The sequence below is a fragment of the Prunus avium genome, chromosome 7, assembly GCF_965620075.1.
Source record: "Prunus avium chromosome 7, drPruAviu1.hap1.1, whole genome shotgun sequence".
In the NCBI taxonomy this organism is placed as follows: Eukaryota; Viridiplantae; Streptophyta; class Magnoliopsida; order Rosales; family Rosaceae; genus Prunus; species Prunus avium.
Genome location: NC_142290.1, coordinates 22,840,811 through 22,864,990, shown reverse-complemented (window position 1 = coordinate 22,864,990; position 24,180 = coordinate 22,840,811). Strand labels below are relative to the sequence as shown.

General features: G+C 39.2%; 1 protein-coding gene and 1 pseudogene across 1 annotated transcript; both read right to left on the bottom strand.

The window, feature by feature from the left end:
* Nucleotides 1-13,203: 13,203 nt before the first annotated feature.
* Nucleotides 13,204-14,084, bottom strand: LOC148293160 (DNA repair protein XRCC3 homolog pseudogene; annotated as a pseudogene).
* A 7,513-nt stretch (nt 14,085-21,597) lies between these two features.
* Nucleotides 21,598-22,892, bottom strand: LOC148293159 (uncharacterized). Its single transcript, XM_088244613.1, has 4 exons — nt 22,825-22,892; nt 22,651-22,726; nt 21,820-22,268; nt 21,598-21,739 (listed from the first exon to the last, which is right to left on the bottom strand). Exons 1-4 carry the CDS (start codon nt 22,890-22,892, stop codon nt 21,598-21,600), a joined length of 735 nt encoding a protein of 244 aa, XP_088100739.1.
* Between the last annotated feature and the right edge of the window lie 1,288 nt (nt 22,893-24,180).

Genomic DNA, 24,180 nt, shown 5'->3' with positions numbered 1-24,180 from the left:
ATCCCCCTTCATTCCAAAGGCCACAACAATCATCATCATCATTGGAAGATATAGTGAAGCAGATGGCAATCAACCAATCCAATTTTCAGCAAACTACACAAGCTGCCATCTCCAAATTGGAAGTCCAATTAGGCCAAATAGCTGTTGAAATAACTCAAAGAGTGCCTGGGAAATGGCCAAGCCAAACTGAGATCAATCCAAAGAACCCAGAAGCCAAGGCCATTCATGTGCTCAGATCAGGTAAGATCATTGATAATAAAGATAATTCTAATCTTTCAAATGATGTTGTGATTGTAGAAGATAAAGACGAGGAGACCATGGCCACGGAAGGAGAACAACTCAAAACTTCTCAATCTGCTCCTAAGGCCAAATTAGATTCTCAGAAATCCGATCAATTCCAATTGCATAAAAGGGATGACAAATTTGTGCCACCACATCTTCAAGAAGATAGATACGTGCCACCCGCTCCATATGTTCCACAGATTCCATTTCCAGGCCGTCTTAAGAAAGCAAAGCAAGATAAGGCTTTTAAAGAGATTTATGATATTTTGAGTAAAGTTAATATCAATTTGCCTTTGCTTGATCTTATTGAACAGATTCCTGCATATGGAAAATTCATCAAGGACTTGAAAACTCACAAGCTCAATTTCGCTCCAAATGAAGGAGTAAAGCTCGACCAGAATGTAAGTGCTGTATTGCAAAGGAAGCTTCCACCAAAACTAGATGATCCTGGCAGCTTTGACATTCCCATTAACATTGGAGGCAAGAAGGTTGGAAGAGCCATGTTGGACTTGGGAGCAAGCATCAATGTTTTGCCATATTCAGTTTATCAAGAGCTTGGCTTAGAAGGGATGAAGAAGACTTCAATGCGACTTGAACTAGCTGATCATTCTATAAAATATCCAAAAGGTATTGTAGAAGATATTCTAGTTCAAGTTAATACACTAATTCTCCCTGCTGATTTTGTAGTGATGGACATGGAAGACAATCCAAATGGAGATCGTGTTGATCCCATTCTCCTAGGCAGGCCATTCATGGCCACTGCAGACACAATCATCAAAGTGAAAGATAGCACCCTCTCCATGACTGTTTTGGGTGAAACTGTTGAATTTAAAATGCTTAATGCTCTATCTCAACCTCCTATCTCTCTTGATTCTTGCTTTTCAATTGATGTTGTGGATCATGAGGTTTCTTCCAAAATTTTGCAGAGAAAGTCTAATGATGCTCTAGAAGCTGTCTTAACACAAGAAGAGGAAGATCTTTGTGAACCGGAGTTCCAAGAAGTGGTGGCTGCCTTAGAAGTGTTTCCGCCATACCCACCATCCATTAGGCCACCAATCGAGCCTCTTGGACCATCATCCACGAAATTGGAGCCATCCATTGTCATCCTACCAAAGCTAGAACTTAAACCTCTTCCCAATAATCTTAAATATACATATTTGGGTGCTAACGAAACTCTCCATGTTATAATTGCTGCAGGTCTCTCCTCACATGAAGAAGAGAGCTTAATTAAAGTTCTAAAAGAGCATAAAACAGCCATTGGGTGGACCATAGCAGACATCAAAGGAATTAGTCCAAGCATGTGCATGCACCGGATTTTAATGGAAGAAGACAGCAAACCATCTCCTGATGCCCAAAGGAGGCTAAATCCCAACATGAAAGAGGTGGTTAGAGCTGAAGTTTTAAAGTTGCTCGATGTAGGAATCATCTACCCAATTTCAGATTCTAAGTGGGTGAGCCCTGTGCAAGTTGTTCCAAAGAAGTCCGGAATCACCGTTGTGAAGAATGAGAAGAATGAGCTAGTTCCTACACGAACTGTCACTGGTTGGAGAGTTTGCATTGATTACAGGAAGTTGAACACATCCACTAGAAAAGATCATTTCCCCTTGCCTTTTATTGATCAAATGCTTGAACGTTTATCTGGCCATGCTTACTATTGTTTTCTTGATGGTTTTTCAGGTTATAATCAAATTCCCATTGCTCCGGAAGACCAAGAGAAAACCACATTCACATGCCCATTTGGTACGTTTGCTTATAGAAGGATGCCATTCGGTTTGTGCAATGCCCCAGCAACTTTCCAAAGATGCATGATGTCAATCTTTTCAGATATGGTGGAACGATTCATTGAGGTATTTATGGATGATTTTTCAGTTTTTGGTTCCTCTTTTGATAATTGTCTTCACCACTTGTCTCTAGTGCTTAAAAGATGCCAGGAAATAAATCTGATTTTGAATTGGGAGAAGTGTCACTTCATGGTGAGACAAGGCATTGTACTAGGCCATGTGATTTCAAGCAAGGGAATCGAAGTGGATAAAGCCAAGATCGATCTCATCTCAAATCTTCCACCCCCTACCTCTGTTAAAGGAATTAGAAGCTTTCTAGGTCATGCTGGATTCTATAGAAGGTTCATCAAAAATTTCTCAAGCATTACAAGGCCATTGTGTAATCTCCTTGCTAAGGATGCTGTTTTTGAGTTTAATGAAGCTTGCATGGAAGCTTTTTCTACCTTGAAGAGGGAGCTAACTTCAGCCCCTATTATCATAGCTCCGGATTGGTCTTTACCATTTGAAATAATGTGTGATGCCTCTGACTTTGCTATTGGTGCAGTTTTAGGTCAAAAGAAGAACAAGCTGCCCCATGTGATTCATTATGCTAGCCGGACCTTGAATGATGCTCAAATCAACTACTCCACAACAGAGAAGGAGTTGCTTGCTGTGGTTTTTGCTTTAGAAAAATTTCGTTCTTACCTTGTTGGTTCTAAAGTAATTGTTTATTCTGACCATGCAGCTCTTAGATACTTGCTCACTAAGAAGGATGCCAAACCACGCTTGATTAGATGGATTCTCTTGCTGCAAGAATTCGATTTGGAGATTCGAGATAAGAAGGGATGTGAGAATGTGGTAGCTGATCATTTGAGCAGAATTGTGGTTGAAGAAAAAGGAGCAGCTATGCTACCCTTGAATGAGACTTTCCCTGATGAACAACTATATGCTGCCCAAGTCAAAGAGCCATGGTATGCTGATTTTGTTAATTATCTTTCTTGTGGTGTTCTTAGAAATGATCTAACTTCTCAGGACAAGAAGAAGTTCTTTTCCATGGTGAAACATTATGTCTGGGATGAACCTTTCTTATTCAAGCATTGCCCGGATCAACTCATCAGAAGATGTGTTCCAGAAGAAGAGCAAGAAAGCATACTTAGGCATAGCCACGAATTGGCTTGTGGAGGTCACTTTGGAGCTAAGAAAACAGCACTTAAAATTCTGCAATCTGGTTTCTTTTGGCCCACTCTATTCAAAGATGCGTTTAATTTTTGTGTTAAGTGTGATAGGTGCCAAAGGATGGGGAACATAAGTCGCAGGAATGAAATGCCATTGAATAACATACTTGTTGTGGAGCTCTTCGATGTGTGGGGTATTGATTTCATGGGACCATTCCCATCTTCCTTTGGTTATACTTACATACTTGTTGCTGTTGATTATGTGTCTAAATGGGTGGAAGCCATAGCCACCAAAACCAATGATTATAAGGTGGTGCTGAAGTTCTTGAAGGATAATATTTTCACAAGGTTTGGTACTCCAAGGGCTATCATTAGTGATGGAGGCAGCCACTTCTGTAACAAGCCATTCGAAGCACTCATGAAAAAGTACAACATCACCCATCGAGTCTCTACACCATATCATCCGCAAACTTCTGGTCAAGTGGAAATAAGCAATAGAGAAATTAAGCACATCCTGGAGAAGGTGGTGAACAATACAAGGAAAGATTGGGCAGCCAAGCTCAATGATGCATTATGGGCTTATAGGACTGCATATAAGACTCCCATTGGAATGAGCCCTTATCGTCTTGTGTTTGGGAAAGCTTGTCACCTGCCAATGGAGCTTGAACACAATGCTTTTTGGGTCATCAAGAAGTTGAATTTTGATCTAGACAAGGCAGGCCATGCAAGAAAGTTTCAGCTCAATGAATTGGAAGAAATTAGACATGAGTCTTATGAGAATGCAAAGCTTTACAAAGAACGAACCAAGAGTTACCATGACAGAAACATTCAACGGAAAGAGTTCTCCAAAGGTATGTCAGTTCTTTTGTTTAACTCACGTTTGCGTCTCTTTCCAGGAAAATTGAAGTCTAGATGGCAAGGCCCATTCACCGTGGTCAATGTTTCTCCCTATGGAGCTGTGGAGATTCAAAACCCTAAAGATGGCTCGACTTTCAAAGTAAATGGACAACGTTTAAAGCCATTCTATGAGGGAGTTTCAGCTGGCATCCAAACTGGCCATGTGGTAGATCAACTTCCCTTCGTACCATCAAATTAGCTGATTGCACAATGTCTTGCCAAGACAGTAACTAAGGCGCTTCTTGGGAGGCAACCCATGTGTTCAAGAAGAAGGTGCTTGGTAGCAATCGACCTAATCGCATCAAGGGGAAGCATTTCAATCCTTTCTCTTTACTTGTTTTGTTTTTATTTTAGTCATTTTAAGTTTCTGTTCCTTTTTATAAATAAATAAATATAAAAATAAAAAAAATAAAAAAAAATAAAAAAATTTCTTATAAGCTAACTTTTGGTAACCCCAGTGAGCACCTCCGTCAATACAGTGTCTAGGAGTTCTTTAGGCGACACCTTCGGTGTCTAAGAAGTTTGGGTTTTAAGCGGGACCATTGTGACCCCTCCAACCTTCCCGGATCCCCTGGCTGTGTTTTCTGAGGGCCTTAACTGGTCATCCATGAGTTGCTTATATATTCATTTTTTTTTATTTATTTATTTTTCTCTAAACCTTTTTCTTAACTTTTCCCTTTATCATTTACTTGTTCTCAATCATCTTTACTTTGCTTTAACATTGAGGACAATGTTTAATTCAGGTCTGGGGGGAAGGTTTTCAAATTTCATTCATTTGTGTTTCAATTTTCGTTCATTTGCCACTAATTTTTTTTTCTAAATGTCATAAAATCGATGCTATGGAGCTGCCATTGAGGTTTTCATATCAGAATTTTGCACTTCACAAAGCTTTGGCTCTTAGAATTCTGGTGGCTAAAGTACCATGCTCAAATTCTTGAAGGAAAATAGTGGAGACTACCCTAGTGAGCTATATCGAGCCTAATTGCTTTCTTGAGAGGGTTTAAAGTGTTCTATTCCATACTTATTTTCTTCAATTCACTCTAATTGATCTCATCATTTCATTTTGATCGAATACTAAGGATGATTCTCTTTTGCAAATATCATATGCTTGCTCTCATTCATGAATGAACTCATTGAAGTGATGCTAGGCTATGTGTGTATAACCATTCTATATGCTTTCTTTTCACCCTACCCATATGTGTGTTCCATTAGCCCTCTTGAAGCCAAACACTCAAAGCCTTTTCTTTTATCACCCTCATCATTTTCCCTACCTTTGTATCTCAATCTGAGATACTTAACCTCTTGTAGCCATACCCTATAACTTAGAAATATACCAAGGTGTGCCAAGATAAAGTTTGATGCAAGGAAGTTGCTGCCGTGTACCTAAATGAAATTTGGTGTGAGTCTGTGCAATAAAGTTAAAGAAGTTGCAAATCAAATCAGCAAAGATGGAAGTGTTTCAATATGATCTAAGTGTGAAAAATAAAGTCTATGCCAGGTGATACCATGAAGTTTGCTGCCATGCCAATCTAAATCAATGATGCCTTGCAGATTAATGAAGCATGCAACCTTGGTATGTTCTTAAGTTATTTGTTTTTCCTTCCAATTCTTCCATTTCCCCTAAACCTTAGCCTTTCATTACAACATTGTGAAAGACCTAGCTGATCTTTGAGGATGTATTCATGGGTGCTGGTAAGTATGTGTATATCTCTATTCTTAGTATTTAATTCCTATCATGAGATCTAACCAAATTTGTGCTTCTATTTCATACACTCACTTATGCTTTCTTGAGAGAATTAAAACATAGGTTCTGAGTGATTGAGTGTTAACTGTGAGAATTAGAGTCGAAGCATGTTCTCTATTCAAGGTTTGAGTATGCTTGCTTTGAAACTGTGTGCCTTTGAGCTATAGCTTCCACTTGTACACACTGATTGATGACCTATCTTGGTGTTGGAGGTATGACTAAAGTTTTCTTTCATTTTCATTAGTTGATTTCAAAGTTGTTTTTCTAACCATTTTGTTTTGTAGAGTTAGAAAAACGTTTGTGGGTATCGTATCTGTTAAACCCTCAGGAGACACAACTCCTCCTACTAGGGATGCCTAGAGGTTTAAAGGCTTGTTGCATACGCTCAATGCAATCGAGTTACCTACGAAAGTGGTCTAGTTAGTTTTGTTTTTCACTTTGTTTTGTGTTGTTTTGCTCGAGGACTAGCAAAATCTAGGTTTGGGGGTATTTGATCGGTTCATAATTGTATATCATTTTGTACCCTTCTAGCTTATGATTTGGTTATGTTTTTGAGTTAAACTTGTGCTTTTAATCCTTTTTGTGTTTATCTTTCAGTTCATTGAGCTTTAGGTAATAATGATGGCTTTAGAGAGCATAATTCATGCAATTCAAGCATGTTAAGGCCTAATTTGGATGAATGGATGAAGAGCTTAAAGACAAACTCATTTTGGCTACAGCCCCCTGCCAGTCCAGTTCCGTAGGTCATATTGCAAGCTTTGTTTCAACAACCTACATAGCTCGAATGAGGCCACATTCTTCATGAACGTTGTTCCAATTGGTGTGTACTATAACATATCCAAAATTCAGCCCCATTGGATAAATCTGGAGTCCGTTACCTAGCAAACACAGAACCATGCTCAGGATGGATCTTATCAGCGCGGAAAATGAGTTAGCAATTTGTTTTGGCCTTAACTTCCTCCTCCGACCTTGGATTGGCCCAAATAACATATGGCTGGAAAGAAGACATTCTGAACTTCAATTTCGAGTGCTTAAAGTCCTAATTTGATTAAGAGAAGCCCAAGTTGTAAGCCCTTGAAGTTGCTGGTCATGTTGACCTCAGCATGTGCTGGTTGGATGCTTGGTCATGGTGAGCTAGGTATGAGCTATCATTTCTGGTTGGAAGCTTGGTCATGGTGACATGAAGATGAGCTAGGGCTGCTGGTGGGATCTATTGGTGAAGTGCATCAACCAATTCAAGATTTTCTAATACAAGTGCATCACCCAATTTAGATTTTCTAATACAAGTGCATCAACCATTTCAGATTTTATAAAACAAGTGTTGTATGCATTAGCCATATTGAATTCAGATTTTCACTTCCCCTAGGCCTATAAATAGGGAAGTTCTCTAAGCTTGTAAACACACCCCAAGGGGGGAGCTCTCAAACACTTCTCTAGAGCTCCCTTCCCTTCTCTCCCTCAAATTCTCTTAGTTTCTCTTTCTAGTTTTCAATTGTTATAATGAGATCTTTGTGCTGAAATTCTCCTTAAGTTTTTCCAAGTTCTACTTAATTTTCATTGTTATGTAAATTCTTTTCTTTAGTTTCAAGTTTGATTAGTTTCCAAGTTTCAATTATGGTTTTTGTTCTTATTCATTATGCTTATAAGTTAATATGCTAGTTTGAATGATTGATCACCATTTAGGCTTGCATGTTAGCTATCTTGGTTTGAATTAAGAGTAGACACCATGCTTTAATTCGAATTGAACTATGAATAGGAAGAGTATGTATGGACATTCGACAACAGGGATTAGATACATACTTGGTTGTTTAAAATGTTCTTCTATGCTTAATGGGTTCCTAATGCTTAATTTTAGGTTAGACAACAAATGATCAAATTAGGGAATTAGGAACACAAGGTTATGACCACACACCATGGCTTAATCATACTTTAGCTAGAATCAATCCATTAATCTAATTGAACTTGGGAACTTATCTGCTTGAGTTAGTTATTTCTTTCTTCCTTGTTTTATTTATTTCCTTTCTTTTTCATTTCTGTTTTGTGTAGGAAAAATGAATTGGATCATTCAATCACCAATCCTCGTGGGATCGACCTCGCACTTACATATGCTATACTACCAAACGGCTCGTGCACTTGCGAGTATCACAAGTTGAGGATGCAACTGAATCCATTTTGGTGCAGCTGTATCTACGCAACAAGTTTTTGGCGCCGTTGCCGGGGATTGGCAACATAGTTTGGTTCTATTTCTTTTCCCTACTTGTTTTATTTTTATTTTTCATTTTCATGTTTTTCTAGACAATTTCAAGTTTTAAAGTTAATGACGTTAATGGACAAGTTGTGTTTGTAGTCCAACAGAAAAGGACAATTGCCCAACAAGCAAGAGAACTGGGTTTAAGTCCCAGCTTACACAACCCATTGGCGCTTGTTGCTTTGAAGCATGGAATTGGATGTGTGTTGATTTTCCTTTTCATTTTAGTTTTTATTTCCTAATCCTTTTAATTCCATTTCAAGTTTGTGTGTTTGTTTTAGCAATTGATGACAGCTTAATAAAAATGGAGAGAGATGGCAACCTCAATCATAAGAATGGGAAGTGTGGAGCAATGGGAGAAGTCGCGACCTCCAAGTGCATCACACTCGACCTAATCGCTTCAAGAGGGAGCATTTCAATCCTTTCTCTTTACTTGTTATTAATTTAAATTTCTGTTTCTTTTTTTTATAAAAATTTAAAAAAAATAAAAAATTTAAAAATTTAAAAAGATTTTTCATATGAGCTGACTTATGGTAACTCCAGTGAGCACTTCCGTCAATACAGTGTCTAGGAGTTCTTTAGGCGACACCTTCGGTGTCTAAGAAGTTTGGGTTTTAAGCGGGACCATTGTGACCCCTCCAACCTTCCCGGATCCCCTGGCTGTGTTTTCTGAGGCCCTTAACTGGTCATCCGTGAGTTGCTTATATATTCATTTTTATTTTTTTTTTCTTTCTAAACCTTCTTCTTAACTTTTCCCCTTATCATTTACATGTTCTCAATCATCTTTACTTTGCTTTAACATTGAGGACAATGTTTCATTTAAGTTTATGGGTGCTGGAAAGTTTTTAGCTTTTGTGTTTGTGTCTGAAAACGTAGGCTTCTTCATTGCTACAATTTTTTTTTTCTGCTACTGTTTTGAAAGTTTGGTCCACGTTGTGTTCTTCATTTTTTCATGCTGAATCCAACGACATAAAAAACGTTAAATTTGACCAAGTGGTTTGAAAGTTACATGTCAAAACAGATTATATGTTGAAATTGAGCAAAACAGCAATTTGAAACCTCACGTTTTTCTTTCTGTTTCTTTTCTTTGAGTCATTTTCAGTTTCCTTCCCACACCAATGATAAATCATGAGTCTAACTTCTAATATGGCTCTTAGGAATTTGATAAGCATTGTGTTAGGTCTGAATCTTATTCTTTTGCTAGCTAAGTCTCACATAATTATGCTTGAGCTTTCTATGCACTTTAGCCATGATTATACAACTCTTGCATGTCTTACCCAATTGTATGCATTTTTGCTTGTGTGATTCACTGGAATGTTAAGTTATAACTAAGATATGATTTAGGCCATCTTTGTTAAGCCTATTTCTTTTTCCTCCATCAACCCATACAATACATATTCCATTGTAAACCCTTTTGTGCCCAAACACTTAGCCATTTCTTTCTATCACCTTATCATCCATTAAACATCCTACCATCTAGGGGACATGTAGAGTATGATTGTATTTCAGATTGTAATGTATTCAAGGCAATAAATGAGCTATTAAAAAAAATTCAAAGAAAAAGAGAAAAGAAGTGTGGCCAATGTAGTCACGACCCTAGGGTGATATAAGGAGAAATCAAGGTGATCTAGGGTAAAGAGCCGCAAAATTGGGCCAAATATTATACAAAGTATGTAAATGTCAAAATCAAATTGTGAAGTGATTCAATTGCAAAATCTGGTGTTGTGAGCTTTTCAATTTATGTGCCTTACATTTCAAATGTCCATGATCTTGTTTATATGACATGCTCTACTTTGTTCCTTAGACTTTGTGCTTCATTATCCATTACTTTTCTAACCATTACATTACATCCATGAGTAAAGTCCTATTGATTTTGGTTTAGCTTGGCAAACTTGTGTTCATTCTTGCAGGAATTCATATTGTTGTTTGGGAAGCATGAGTTGTATCTTCATGGCTACTTCACACACACACCTTGAGCATGATTTTTGTGAGATTGTGGTAGCACTTGAATAATGTTTAGAACTTCCTTAGTGCTTGTTTTGTTCCTTGTTGAGCCATGTCTATGAAGTTTAACATTTTTGTCCGGTTGGAAGGTTAACGTTTTTGTTTTTTTTTGTTTTTTTTGTTTTTCTTAAGAACTAACAAATCTTTTAAGTTTTCTAATTACTTTGTTTTACAGAGTCAGTAAAACGTTTGTGGGTATCGTATCTGTTAAACCCTCAGGAGACACAACTCCTCCTACTAGGGATGCCTAGAGGTTTAAAGGCTTGTTGCATACGCTCAATGCAATCGAGTTACCTACGAAAGTGGTCTAGTTAACTTCTTATTTTGTTTTATTTTTCTTCGTTTTCCTTTTGTTTTGCTTGAGGACTAACAAAATCTAGGTTTGGGGGTATTTGATCGGTTCATAATTGTATATCATTTTGTACCCTTCTAGCTTATGATTTGGTTATGTTTTTGAGTTAAACTTGTGCTTTTAATCCTTTTTGTGTTTATCTTTCAGTTCATTGAGCTTTAGGTAATAATGATGGCTTTAGAGAGCATAATTCATGCAATTCAAGCATGTTAAGGCCTAATTTGGATGAATGGATGAAGAGCTTAAAGACAAACTCATTTTGGCTACAGCCCCCTGCCAGTCCAGTTCCGTAGGTCATATTGCAAGCTTTGTTTCAACAACCTACATAGCTCGAATGAGGCCACATTCTTCATGAACGTTGTTCCAATTGGTGTGTACTATAACATATCCAAAATTCAGCCCCATTGGATAAATCTGGAGTCCGTTACCTAGCAAACACAGAACCATGCTCAGGATGGATCTTATCAGCGCGGAAAATGAGTTAGCAATTTGTTTTGGCCTTAACTTCCTCCTCCGACCTTGGATTGGCCCAAATAACATATGGCTGGAAAGAATACATTCTGAACTTCAATTTCGAGTGCTTAAAGTCCTAATTTGATTAAGAGAAGCCCAAGTTGTAAGCCCTTGAAGTTGCTGGTCATGTTGACCTCAGCATGTGCTGGTTGGATGCTTGGTCATGGTGAGCTAGGTATGAGCTATCATTTCTGGTTGGAAGCTTGGTCATGGTGACATGAAGATGAGCTAGGGCTGCTGGTGGGATCTATTGGTGAAGTGCATCAACCAATTCAAGATTTTCTAATACAAGTGCATCACCCAATTTAGATTTTCTAATACAAGTGCATCAACCATTTCAGATTTTATAAAACAAGTGTTGTATGCATTAGCCATATTGAATTCAGATTTTCACTTCCCCTAGGCCTATAAATAGGGAAGTTCTCTAAGCTTGTAAACACACCCCAAGGGGGGAGCTCTCAAACACTTCTCTAGAGCTCCCTTCCCTTCTCTCCCTCAAATTCTCTTAGTTTCTCTTTCTAGTTTTCAATTGTTATAATGAGATCTTTGTGCTGAAATTCTCCTTAAGTTTTTCCAAGTTCTACTTAATTTTCATTGTTATGTAAATTCTTTTCTTTAGTTTCAAGTTTGATTAGTTTCCAAGTTTCAATTATGGTTTTTGTTCTTATTCATTATGCTTATAAGTTAATATGCTAGTTTGAATGATTGATCACCATTTAGGCTTGCATGTTAGCTATCTTGGTTTGAATTAAGAGTAGACACCATGCTTTAATTCGAATTGAACTATGAATAGGAAGAGTATGTATGGACATTCGACAACAGGGATTAGATACATACTTGGTTGTTTAAAATGTTCTTCTATGCTTAATGGGTTCCTAATGCTTAATTTTAGGTTAGACAACAAATGATCAAATTAGGGAATTAGGAACACAAGGTTATGACCACACACCATGGCTTAATCATACTTTAGCTAGAATCAATCCATTAATCTAATTGAACTTGGGAACTTATCTGCTTGAGTTAGTTATTTCTTTCTTCCTTGTTTTATTTATTTCCTTTCTTTTTCATTTCTGTTTTGTGTAGGAAAAATGAATTGGATCATTCAATCACCAATCCTCGTGGGATCGACCTCGCACTTACATATGCTATACTACCAAACGGCTCGTGCACTTGCGAGTATCACAAGTTGAGGATGCAACTGAATCCATTTTGGTGCAGCTGTATCTACGCAACACGCCTGTTTGAACTCGCCTTCTTAATCAAACGATTGTAACCGAGAGAGGAACTGGTCTCGCCTGTTAGGTTCACGGCCTGAACTACAAGGCCGTTGAGTGATGGTGTTGGTGGTGGGTTTTGGGCGGTGCTCCGGGGCGCTGCTCAGGGAGCGACGGTCGTGTGATATATGGGGTGAGTGAACGAACAACAAGGATGGTGCTCCGGCGCCTTGAAAATCAAGGGTCGTATGATATATTGATGAATGGATTTTCCTTACAATCTAACACTACTCCTAGGAAAGCAAGTAAAGATATTGAAAGTGCATTACAGGAAAAAAAATAAGTTGCTCCGTGGGAGGCTTTGTTTTGGTGTTGAACCCTTTAAATGTAGCTCGAGCCTTGTATTTATAGGGAGAGTTCCTGGAGGAGTAATCGAGGCTGAAAATCTGCATGGTGGAGCTTGATTAGAGCAAGTGGGCAGTCCAATCGACATTTGGGATCGTGAAGTATGGTGGTGTGACCCCAGAAATCCTGGTGAATCTCGGCCGCCGCTCTTGATCGTGGGTTCTGAGCTTCTGGCCGTGGAGACGCATTTATGGCCTGGATAGCTGGTGAACCAATATCTCAAGCTGTCAGAATTCTTGTGAGAATGTCCACGTCTAATCACTCTGATCCTCACCACCAAATCCTGACTTCAGTCACTTCCCACCTTCCCTCGTGCATTAAATGCTTATTTGTGGCCAGTGGGTTTGCTGCATTAAACAGGCACTACTTCATTAAATGAAGCCTGGGACCCTGTTGTCACGTGATGATTTGCTTTTAATGCCTCCGGCCGTGAAATTGCCCGGCCTCGGCCTCGGCCTGCACTTAAGGCCGAGATGATCATGCCTTAGCATTTCTTCTTCTGTCTTTAGGAAGGCGAAATACCCTGGCGAAACGCCGCGTTTCAGCTTTACGAACAAGTGCCAGGGCCGAGAGAAGGGGCTCCTTCGGTCAGCTTATGGCCGTGATTTATCAGGCACAAACACCTCCCATGGCAAAAGTCATGCCAGGCAGACGGAAGAAGCTAAGAATTCCCTCGCAAGGAGAGGGCACCATTACAAGAAAATGCTCAAGGTGCGGTTTCACAGGCCACAGTAAAACCACCTGTAAAAAAAATATTCCACTGCGCAATGTATCTTAGAAAATATGATTTCTGTTGCTTTGTTAGGTAATGTCAACTTTAATTTTATTTGTGGTGGGTTTCGTGTTTTTGGTGAATGTGAATTGTGTTAAATTTGCGTAATTTGGGTTGCATTGCTATACAGCATGCTGTGTTCCCTATTTATTGCGACAGTATCGCTATCATATTATAATTTTATTGCCGATGCATGGGGGAAATAGGGAGCAAATACAAGGTCAAATGTCCTATGTGTTTGACTATATATAGTTGGTGAAGGAGCATTATGACTGTTAACCCCAACAGATTGTTGATGTCTTGCCAAGAACACCCTTGAATTTATGCAATGTGCCCAAGCCAGTCCCAAAGCTAGACTCACCCTTCTGCCTGATGTGTGCAGGCACTCCAAGTTTCCCAACCTCACCCTATTCACTCCATCATGTGGCCCAATAAAATCCACCACTTGGTTGGTGACAATCACCGCCAACCCAAACTTATTTGCTAAAGCCTTCAATGTCCCAGATATGTTGAAGAACATTTTAGACCGCCGTTTCAAATCTGCCAGTGTTGTCTGATACTGTGATCTGAACAATGCAGCAATGGAGTCAATGACAATGAGTTTCACAGGTAACCAGGTGTGATCAATAGTAATAAATGCTTGTATGTCTTGAAGGACATGGATGAGTTGTTGAGCATCATGAACGCCATGAACATATATGTCTTCCAATGGCTCCATCCCTATTAAGTTGGGGTATGATGCATGATAAAGGTTGCCTACTTGTTGCAATCGACAAAATGAGAAGCTGAATTCTGTGAATATGTAGAGGAAGGAGCCCCCTAGTCCGCCATGTGAGGGTGGGAGCTGAGCTCTAACCGTAAGTTGGAGACAAAGTTGCGTCTTTCCGAACAGCTCTCCCCTACCAATTCTGTTATGGAGTTGCAGGGTATCCCACGGCCCAAGCAGCCATCTAGTATTGGGCATTCAATGGATAATTTAGGGGTTGAAAAAGGAAGGAGCATGAGGTTTTGTGGTGTCATGTTTCTGTAATTTAGGGGGGGATGTGATGGTGATGCAAGGCATGATTTGTATATATAGAGTCCATATTGAAGGTGTGTAATGTAGGCCATCTGTCTTTTAAGGGATGTATACTTCATCCCTTTTCCATTTTTTAATTTAATTTTGGTTTACTTTTTTGTAATTTTTTCTTCTAAGATATTTTAAAAACCATGCTGATGCAGTACCAATTGCAATAGGATCGTATTGCAACTCTATTGTACTCTTATTGACATCATATTGCCATTAAACACATGCTTATTGTGGATTTATTGCCTCTATATCGCCACTGAACTGGACACGGATAAACTGTATAAGCAGAAATACAAAAAGAGGCTTCATAATTCCATAAAATCTAATTTTCAAACTTACATAATACAACTAGAGGCCACCCCATAGTTACATAATACAAAAAGAGGCCACCTGAACATGATTCCATTTTACATGTTGTTTCCACTACATTTTACAGCTAGTCCAAAGTCATATTAAAGTGTCACAAATTTCATGCTGTTGCCACATTCCAAGTTGCATACTCTTCAATTGCGGCGACCGCGACCCATGAAATTCATGACCCCGCCCACAGTGATGTTGTCCCAGTTTCCTTTTGGATCCACTATTTTTGCAAACTTACGAAATAGTTCGAATCCGGTTTCCACTTGTTGTTGCTTCAACTGGGCCATTTCATCAGATTCCTTGAATACCATAATTGCAGGGGCAATTTCAATTTTGGCTTTCATACCCTTTATATGGAGGAGATGCATGCGGGCATGATAACGAGAGCAAAATGTGCGCTTTCTTATGACATCCCACCTCGCTTGGCCCTCCACAATTTTTGAAACTATGCTGCATGGAGATTTTTCCAAAACATGGTATTGCCTCGACATTGCTGAATGCCATGGACCAAGTCTGCAGTGAGTGAATTGGGTGACTTGGCTTCTGTTTCAGTCTCCCTTCCTTCAGTAATTGAAAGCGTTGGGTTTGGTGTGAGGTTATGGTCCATGGTTTTGGATATTTATTGTAGGCTGGTGTAGGACTTAATTGGAGAAAAATGGGACTAAATGCGATGTGAGTGAAATCAGTGGGGAAGGTAATGGCTGCAAGGAGTTAATGTCATGCAAGTGTTTGTGCCTGATAAATCACGGCCATAAGCTGACCGAAGGAGCCCCTTCTCTCGGCCCTGGCACTTGTTCGTAAAGCTGAAACGCGGCGTTTCGCCAGGGTATTTCGCCTTCCTAAAGACAGAAGAAGAAATGCTAAGGCATGATCATCTCGGCCTTAAGTGCAGGCCGAGGCCGAGGCCGGGCAATTTCACGGCCGGAGGCATTAAAAGCAAATCATCACGTGACAACAGGGTCCCAGGCTTCATTTAATGAAGTAGTGCCTGTTTAATGCAGCAAACCCACTGGCCACAAATAAGCATTTAATGCACGAGGGAAGGTGGGAAGTGACTGAAGTCAGGATTTGGTGGTGAGGATCAGAGTGATTAGACGTGGACATTCTCACAAGAATTCTGACAGCTTGAGATATTGGTTCACCAGCTATCCAGGCCATAAATGCGTCTCCACGGCCAGAAGCTCAGAACCCACGATCAAGAGCGGCGGCCGAGATTCACCAGGATTTCTGGGGTCACACCACCATACTTCACGATCCCAAATGTCGATTGGACTGCCCACTTGCTCTAATCAAGCTCCACCATGCAGATTTTCAGCCTCGATTACTCCTCCAGGAACTCTCCCTATAAATACAAGGCTCGAGCTACATTTAAAGGGTTCAACACCAAAACAAAGCCTCCCACGGAGCAACTTATTTTTTTTCCTGTAATGCACTTTCAATATCTTTACTTGCTTTCCTAGGAGTAGTGTTAGATTGTAAGGAAAATCCATTCATCAATATATCATACGACCCTTGATTTTCAAGGCGCCGGAGCACCATCCTTGTTGTTCGTTCACTCACCCCATATATCACACGACCGTCGCTCCCTGAGCAGCGCCCCGGAGCACCGCCCAAAACCCACCACCAACACCATCACTCAACGGCCTTGTAGTTCAGGCCGTGAACCTAACAGGCGAGACCAGTTCCTCTCTCGGTTACAATCGTTTGATTAAGAAGGCGAGTTCAAACAGGCGTGTTGCGTAGATACAGCTGCACCAAAATGGATTCAGTTGCATCCTCAACTTGTGATACTCGCAAGTGCACGAGCCGTTTGGTAGTATAGCATATGTAAGTGCGAGGTCGATCCCACGAGGATTGGTGATTGAATGATCCAATTCATTTTTCCTACACAAAACAGAAATGAAAAAGAAAGGAAATAAATAAAACAAGGAAGAAAGAAATAACTAACTCAAGCAGATAAGTTCCCAAGTTCAATTAGATTAATGGATTGATTCTAGCTAAAGTATGATTAAGCCATGGTGTGTGGTCATAACCTTGTGTTCCTAATTCCCTAATTTGATCATTTGTTGTCTAACCTAAAATTAAGCATTAGGAACCCATTAAGCATAGAAGAACATTTTAAACAACCAAGTATGTATCTAATCCCTGTTGTCGAATGTCCATACATACTCTTCCTATTCATAGTTCAGGCCGTGAACCTAACAGCCGAGACCAGTTCCTCTCTCGGTTACAATCGTTTGATTAAGAAGACAAGTTCAAACAGGCGCACCACTTATCCATTCAACACTCATCAACACATCGACGCACGGTAGACCGTGCTGGCACGCCCGCGCACAACCGCACCGCACCCAAAAGCAGGAAACCGCGTGTCAACGCACATCCCCTCGGCCCGGAACTCCAGGGCGTGAGATTTGCACGGCAGACAGCAAGTTTCCCTTCATATAGCTTTTTATTTTGTCCAAATCCCTTCATATAGCTGGGTTGATTAATATAGGCAGCCGTTAATGATGTGGAGTAAATGAGATAGTAATTGGCGGGAGGGATTGGGGGGAGTAATTGGCTGGAGTCTTGGGCGGGATAGTATTGGGCGGGAGTTATTGCCCAGTTGGCTTTATGCCCTTTTTTAATATATTTATATTTTGGATTTTCCGAATTTGGTAAATTTCCCATTATGTAATTGAAATCATTTGCCTAATTCACCAACTAATACAAATTGTCCAATATGGTAATTTTCTTATTTCTCATTTCCGCAATTTCAATTCGTTTCCAATGTTCCATTTTTCCTATTATCCAATTTTCCAATTTGCCAATTTTGCAAGTTTCCTATTTTCCATTTTCCAATGTTCCTATTTTCCAATTTTCCTATTTTGCAAGTTTCCTTTTTTCCTATTTCCAATTTTCGTATTTTTCAAGTTTCCTTTTTTTCCTATTTCCAATTTTCCAAGTTTCCTTTGTTCCTATTTCCAATTTTCCTATTTGCCAAGTTTCATTTTTTCCTATTTCCAATTTTCCAATTTTCCAGTTTTCCAGTTTTCCAATTATCCAAGTTTCCTTTTTTCCTATTTCCTATTTTAAAATTTTCCAATTTTCCAAGTTTCCTTTTGTCCTATTTCCAATTTTCCAATTTTTCTATTTCCAAGTTTCTTTATTTCCAATTTTCCAATTTTCCTATTTTCCAAGTTTCCTTATTTCCAATTTTCCAATTTTCCTATTTTCTAATTGGCCTATTTCATATGTGCCTAATTTACTTTTTCTATGTTCCAATTTGTACGTGGGAATTTTCGTATATCCCCAAAGTTTCATATATTCCTCTATATATATAATTGGTTAGTTACATAGTCCTTTTTTGGCTTCAAATCCACAATTTCCATTTTGTCATTAAGGTTTGGTTTGGTTTCGTTTGTAAGGCACTTTTATTGCTGTTATTGTAATGCTCTACTGCTGTAAATGACATGCAAGTAGTAAATGGTGTAGTTTGCAATCCCATCAATTTAATGCACCAACTATATACCAATATACTTCAGACAAGTTCGTACATATAACTGAAGCTTCCTACCATTTGTTAGTTACATAGTCCAATTTTGGCCTAAAATCCACAATTTCCATTTTCTCATGAAGGTTAGGTTAATACAAATTGTAAGGCACTTTTATTGCTGTTATTGTAATGCTCTACTGCTGTAAATGACAGCCAAGTAGTCAAAGGTGTAGTTTGCAAGCCAATCAATTTAACGCACCAACTATATACCCAATATACTTCAGACAAGTTCCTACATATAACTGAAGCTTCCTACCATTTATGCAGCATAGGCACCTTCTTAACGGGAAAGGTAATTATTGTTGCTGTTATTGTTGTTCACAAGTTTTCATAATGTGAAACTGGAGACTGAATGTACGTTTATTTGTTTTTTTGCAAACTGCAGTTGTGACTTGTCCCCAGCGATACTTAAAGATGTCGGACGTACGCCCTCCAAACAACCATGTCTGTTACCCGGGAGACCTGCCGTGGCATGTGCCGTTCTCATCTCCACCTGTGACTCCCAATCACGATCCCACTTCATCTGGAAGTGAGGCTGAGAGCAATGATCCGCTTGACAAAATCTGTGCCGTCAAGCAGGATCTCCAATATTTGTCAAAGCCAACAGATTGGTGGCAGGCGAAATGTGATATTCATGGGCAAGTTATGGGAAACTTGTCAAACAAGTTGAATAAAGCTTATGCAAGCGAAGTTAAGCAAACTCTAAAAGTAATAAGTCGGAGCAAAGAGTTAGAGGCCCTCAAGTTAAAATTGGAACACAGAAAGAAATATGCTGTCGAAAAATTCTCAAAATCTGAAGAATATAACCATGACATGGTTGAATGTTTCAACAACGGCTTTGAAATGTTCCGAGATTATCCTTCGGTCATCTCACCAGACTACAATTGGAGTGAAATTGATGTAGTTGGTGTCTAGGAGGTGCTGAATATGGGTGGAGAGGGAATCGCTCATCATAGCGTCGTGCATGCATCGAGGAGGAAGGCCAAAGACATGAATCTTTTGATGGACCTCTAGTAAGGGTAAGTGCTGGTTCGGTTCATGCGGTGCTGGGTGATGTGATGTGAAAGTGTTGCCTTCCTTTTCCCTTCGCGGGATAGTATTGTGAGGGTTCGGTGGCGATTTATTTTGCATGTCTAAATTGTAGTGTGTAATGGATGTGTGTATTGTATGTAGATTGACTTCATATTGATTTCCTATTGCATGGGTATTGACTAATATTGCCTTTGTATTGTATAGATATTGTATTCATATTGCCACCCTATTGCATGTATATTGTGATACTATTGCTGTCGTATTGTGTTTATATTGCCCTAATATTGTCTCTATAGTGAATGTATATTGGCCTCATATTGCTATTATATTGCATGTATATTGAATACGGCTCATGAATGGGTTTACGGTTTAGGCCCGACTTCGTTCAAAAAGAAGACGAGGACGAGAAAGAAACAACGTGCCTTTCAAAAACAGGCAGTCAGGTGCATCATAATTGCACCGTAAGACATTGTAAGAAACTATTTTAAAAAATAATAACAACAAAAAAATAATTTACGGAAAAAGGAAGGTATGAATAAATAAGCAAATGCTTCGTGATGGGTTGAAGAAAAGGATGATTACATTTGGTGGTTTGATTATGTTTGGTGATACGATATGTTGTTCGTCTTAATCTTCATATATGTAATTGTTGTATCGATAATTGACACAAATTCATCTCGTAATCATCCAATTATTAAAGCTAAGTAAATGAAATGAAACAAAAGAAGAAGCCCAAAATAAACAAAAACATCAATTTCTAGCACCCTTTTATCACTTCTGTATCGCCCCTGTATCACCAAGGTATCACCAGTTTATTGCGTTTTAGGCATAAACGAATTATGCACTTCCTCTGCTTTTCATTTTTGACATATGTCCATTGTTTGACCTCCATTTTCCTGTAAGGAAAACAAAGAACACATGAATTTAATTTGGAATGGATAGATAGCTTTCCGTTAAACCTTTTGACAAAAAAAAGTAAACAGCAGAGCTTCTCCAAGCAAGCAAAGGCAACATTGAGTTCATGACCATTAGTTCAAACATTATGTGATCTAATAGGGATAACTAATTTTTGGAACGACTAATGAATCTTCAAAAAGATAAAGAACAACTAGTAAACCAATTTCTGCAGTTTAACTTTGCACGGGTCACAGTGCTCAACATGATATTTGGTAACCATCTCTATGCTTAGTGTATATTGCAGGCTTCTATGCATTCCAAACCTTCATTCTTCTGTGATAAAACTGTTAAATTACCATGATTTCTAACACATGGAAGTAAACAAACGAATGTGCACATTTATTTGTACATGCACACTGCGCATTTCACATCTGCGCATCTATTAATCACCACACCAACGTTTCAACGATTGAGTTAGAGGGCAAAATGATCGATTACATATTTCAAATTAATCATCTGCTCATACGAACTTGGCCCTAAAACTGTATGAATGGTAAATATACTGACAGAATAGCTATTAATCAAAAATTCTGAACAAACAAGGGACTTATTTTCCTAATATTGTGGTGGAAGCGTGTTAAGTGATTTTCCACATTTGTTCATGGGGGTAAAGTATATCTTACCCTTTTCTAAACATGATGAGGTTCCAAATTCCAATAACAACAGAATGCTAAGTAGAAAAGTAGAATTGCTGCAGAAATTGTTTAAAAGGAACAAAGTTAAAACTAATTGGAGACATCTTAAGAAAGCTGTATGCTTCACTAAGTCCAGTAACAAATTCCCAGTGCAGGAAATGAAATACACCTATATCACATAAATTGCAAAGAAAACCAAAGAGACTAAATGTCAACAATGGATACAAAAATGAGCAGAATTTAGTGGAAACGAACACGTCGTTTCAAACAAGTAAACTGTTATACATCCATAAAGAGCAACTATTTTTATATATGGAGGTGTACGAAATAGTTCAACTTGAAAATGGAAACAGTTTATGTGCCATGTAAGGAAATTAGCCACCGCTTGTAGACTGTACAATATTACACTTCACAATGTACAACAGGGCCGAAGACTCGGGAAAAATGATTTGACCTTGCTACACATAATAACTAAACTAACTAGCTCTATCAAAAAGGTTGGATTACCATATAAAGCACCTCCAGCAAAGCTTCTATGTGCAGTCTTCATATGAAGGACTTTCTGACATAATTAAGGAGCACAGTGAATTCCCAAGTCATAAGTCCAGACTGAACTCAATTCACAGACATTATGACATTTACCTCATATATATGACTCCCCCCTTAAACCCTCTATTGCAAGCTTGAGTCGGTAATATTTGATCTTCGAAGGGTCAACTTTATCCAACGAAATGCCAGCAATGAGATGCTCGATGAATTTGACGGTCATGATTCCGCAAGAGGCACTGTCGGGCCAAAAAGTTCAGAAATTAGAACTGCAGTTATGTACAATATCGATAAACTACACTAAATTCACAAAGCTTACCCATCCCGTTGTTGTGGCACATCTCCAATGCTGCAAACTGAGAATGGCGTAAACATCAACATCTTCATCCCCTTTTGCTTCACCTCTTCAACCTCAGAAGCGTCATAAAAGCGCATCTCGTACAGCACCCGTGCGAGAGTTTCGCTAATAGGCTTCAGAAATTTCACCAGCTTCGATTTTGAGGTAAAATAAATGTAAGAGTCATAGACAGTCGCCGTATGTCTAACGAAGTCAAGTTCTATGGCCACCCAATGGGACCCTTGAAGATTATATGGAAAATACACCCTCTGGACTTTGGTCCAAGCTTGCGCATACCCATGCTGCCATGTACCATGCACAAAGTGATGTATCTTCTTCTCGTAGCTGGGTGGAAGGTCAACAGTCTTTAGAGCAGCGGCTTTCCTGGATCCTAGTTTCTTTGGAGGTGCTTTGACTGGCTCTAGAAATTGCTGCAAACATTGAATATAAGGCATATTACATAGGCTTATTTACTGTAGCGCCCCCTGAAACTTTGGTCAAATCTCACTTTGCCCCCCGAAAGTTAAAATGGCCCACTTAACCCTCTTGACCATGGTTTTGTGTTCCACTTTGCCCCTTGCTGTTATCTCCATTCATAACTTCGTTAATTTTGATGACATGGCAGGGCTATTTTCGTATTTTTACCACAAATGATGATGTGTCATGTACATGGCCCACTTTTTTTCTAAAGTTAAATAACATATTAATAAAAATAAAAATAATATAATTAAATAATGTATTTGCTATTTAATTAAAAAAATCTCCTGTTCTTCGTCTCTCTCTCGACCTCTCCCCTGCTTCCTCTAACTTCACCGTCATACCACAACCACCACCCAACACAAAGCTATCCTCACCACCACCACTCCAACACCACCGGAAAATCACCCACCTACACCACAATATACACCCATCTTCAACCCCGCAAAGATACATCATTGAAAATCACCAACAGAAAAACCCTCTGAGTAATGCTTCTAAGATTTCAACCTAGAGAATTTATCAATCATCCATGTGAATGCTATAGACACAAGCTCCCCAACTTTCTTAGCCACCATTTTTGGTCTAACAACCCGAAATAAATGTGGACAAAATTAATTTGCTTATTTTCTGAACCATTGCCCTGTTTTTGTTTTTGGTTGGCGTTGATTTTGAGTTTTGAAGAAAATGTTCAGTGATGAGGAAAAGCAAATGGGCAGACAAAATCTGATGATATGTAGATTGTCTGCAACTTCCACTTGTGGAATGGCTCTGAGGATCTTTGAATTTTGTATAATTCCACTTGTAGGTTCAGATCTAGGGCTTTCTTGGCCCAAGCTGCAGAGGTCTCAAGCAAGCGAAGAATGGCCGGGGTTTGAGCAGCGGCCAAGGTGTGGAGGCTGGGAGCGCTTGGGACACGAAGCCATGGTCGTGCTCCATGTCAACGACGACAAAATCGTAGCCGGAGGGGCCATCGATCTTGGCGAGGGTTGGGGAGAAGGAGATGAGGTAGTTGTTGCAGTGGAGGTGTGGTTGGAAAAGGTGGTTGATTTGATGGGTGAGGAGGTGGCGGTGAGGTTTAGGGTTTGAACTGGTGGCTGCTTTGGGTGGCGTTGGGTTGGGTAGTGCTGTGGTCTGATGGTGAAGTTAGGGGAAGGAGAGGGCGCAGAGAGACAGAGAGAGATGAAGAAGAAGATATTTTTTTTAAATTAAATTTTCCATTTAAATTTTTTTTAATTAAACAGTAATTACATTATTTTTATTTTTATTAATATGTTATTTCACTTTTGCAAAAAACTGGGCCATGTACATGACACATCATCATTTGTGGTAAAAATACGAAAATAACCATGCCACGTCATCAAAATTGACAGAGTTATGAATGGAGATAACAGCAGGGGGCAAAGTGGAACACAAAACTTTGGTCAAGGGGGTTAAGTGGGCCATTTTAACTTTCGGGGGCAAAGTGAGATTTGACCAAAGTTTCAGGGGGCGCTACAGTAAATAAGCCTATTACATAACGACGAACCAATGCAACTGAAACAATGAATTTAACATGTTCACATGTTTACCTGCAAACAATAATCTGCAGTTGTCCAGTCAGTTCCAAATACTGAAGGATGAGACAGTTGTCTTTTCCGTATGAGAAACGTTGCCATGTCAAGGTGCTGGAAGTTGAAGTACAAATTATGACCACAATTTAATACAGATGTACACATAGCAGAATTCAGGTGAGAAAACAATTGAATTATCGTAATGAAGTAGAGTTCAAATTCTTACCCTGGAGCTAATCTATGTCGTATCATCTAGAAGTTTGTAGAAAAAGTCCGGGCCCACTGCACATGATTCCAACTGCACCTCCGCACT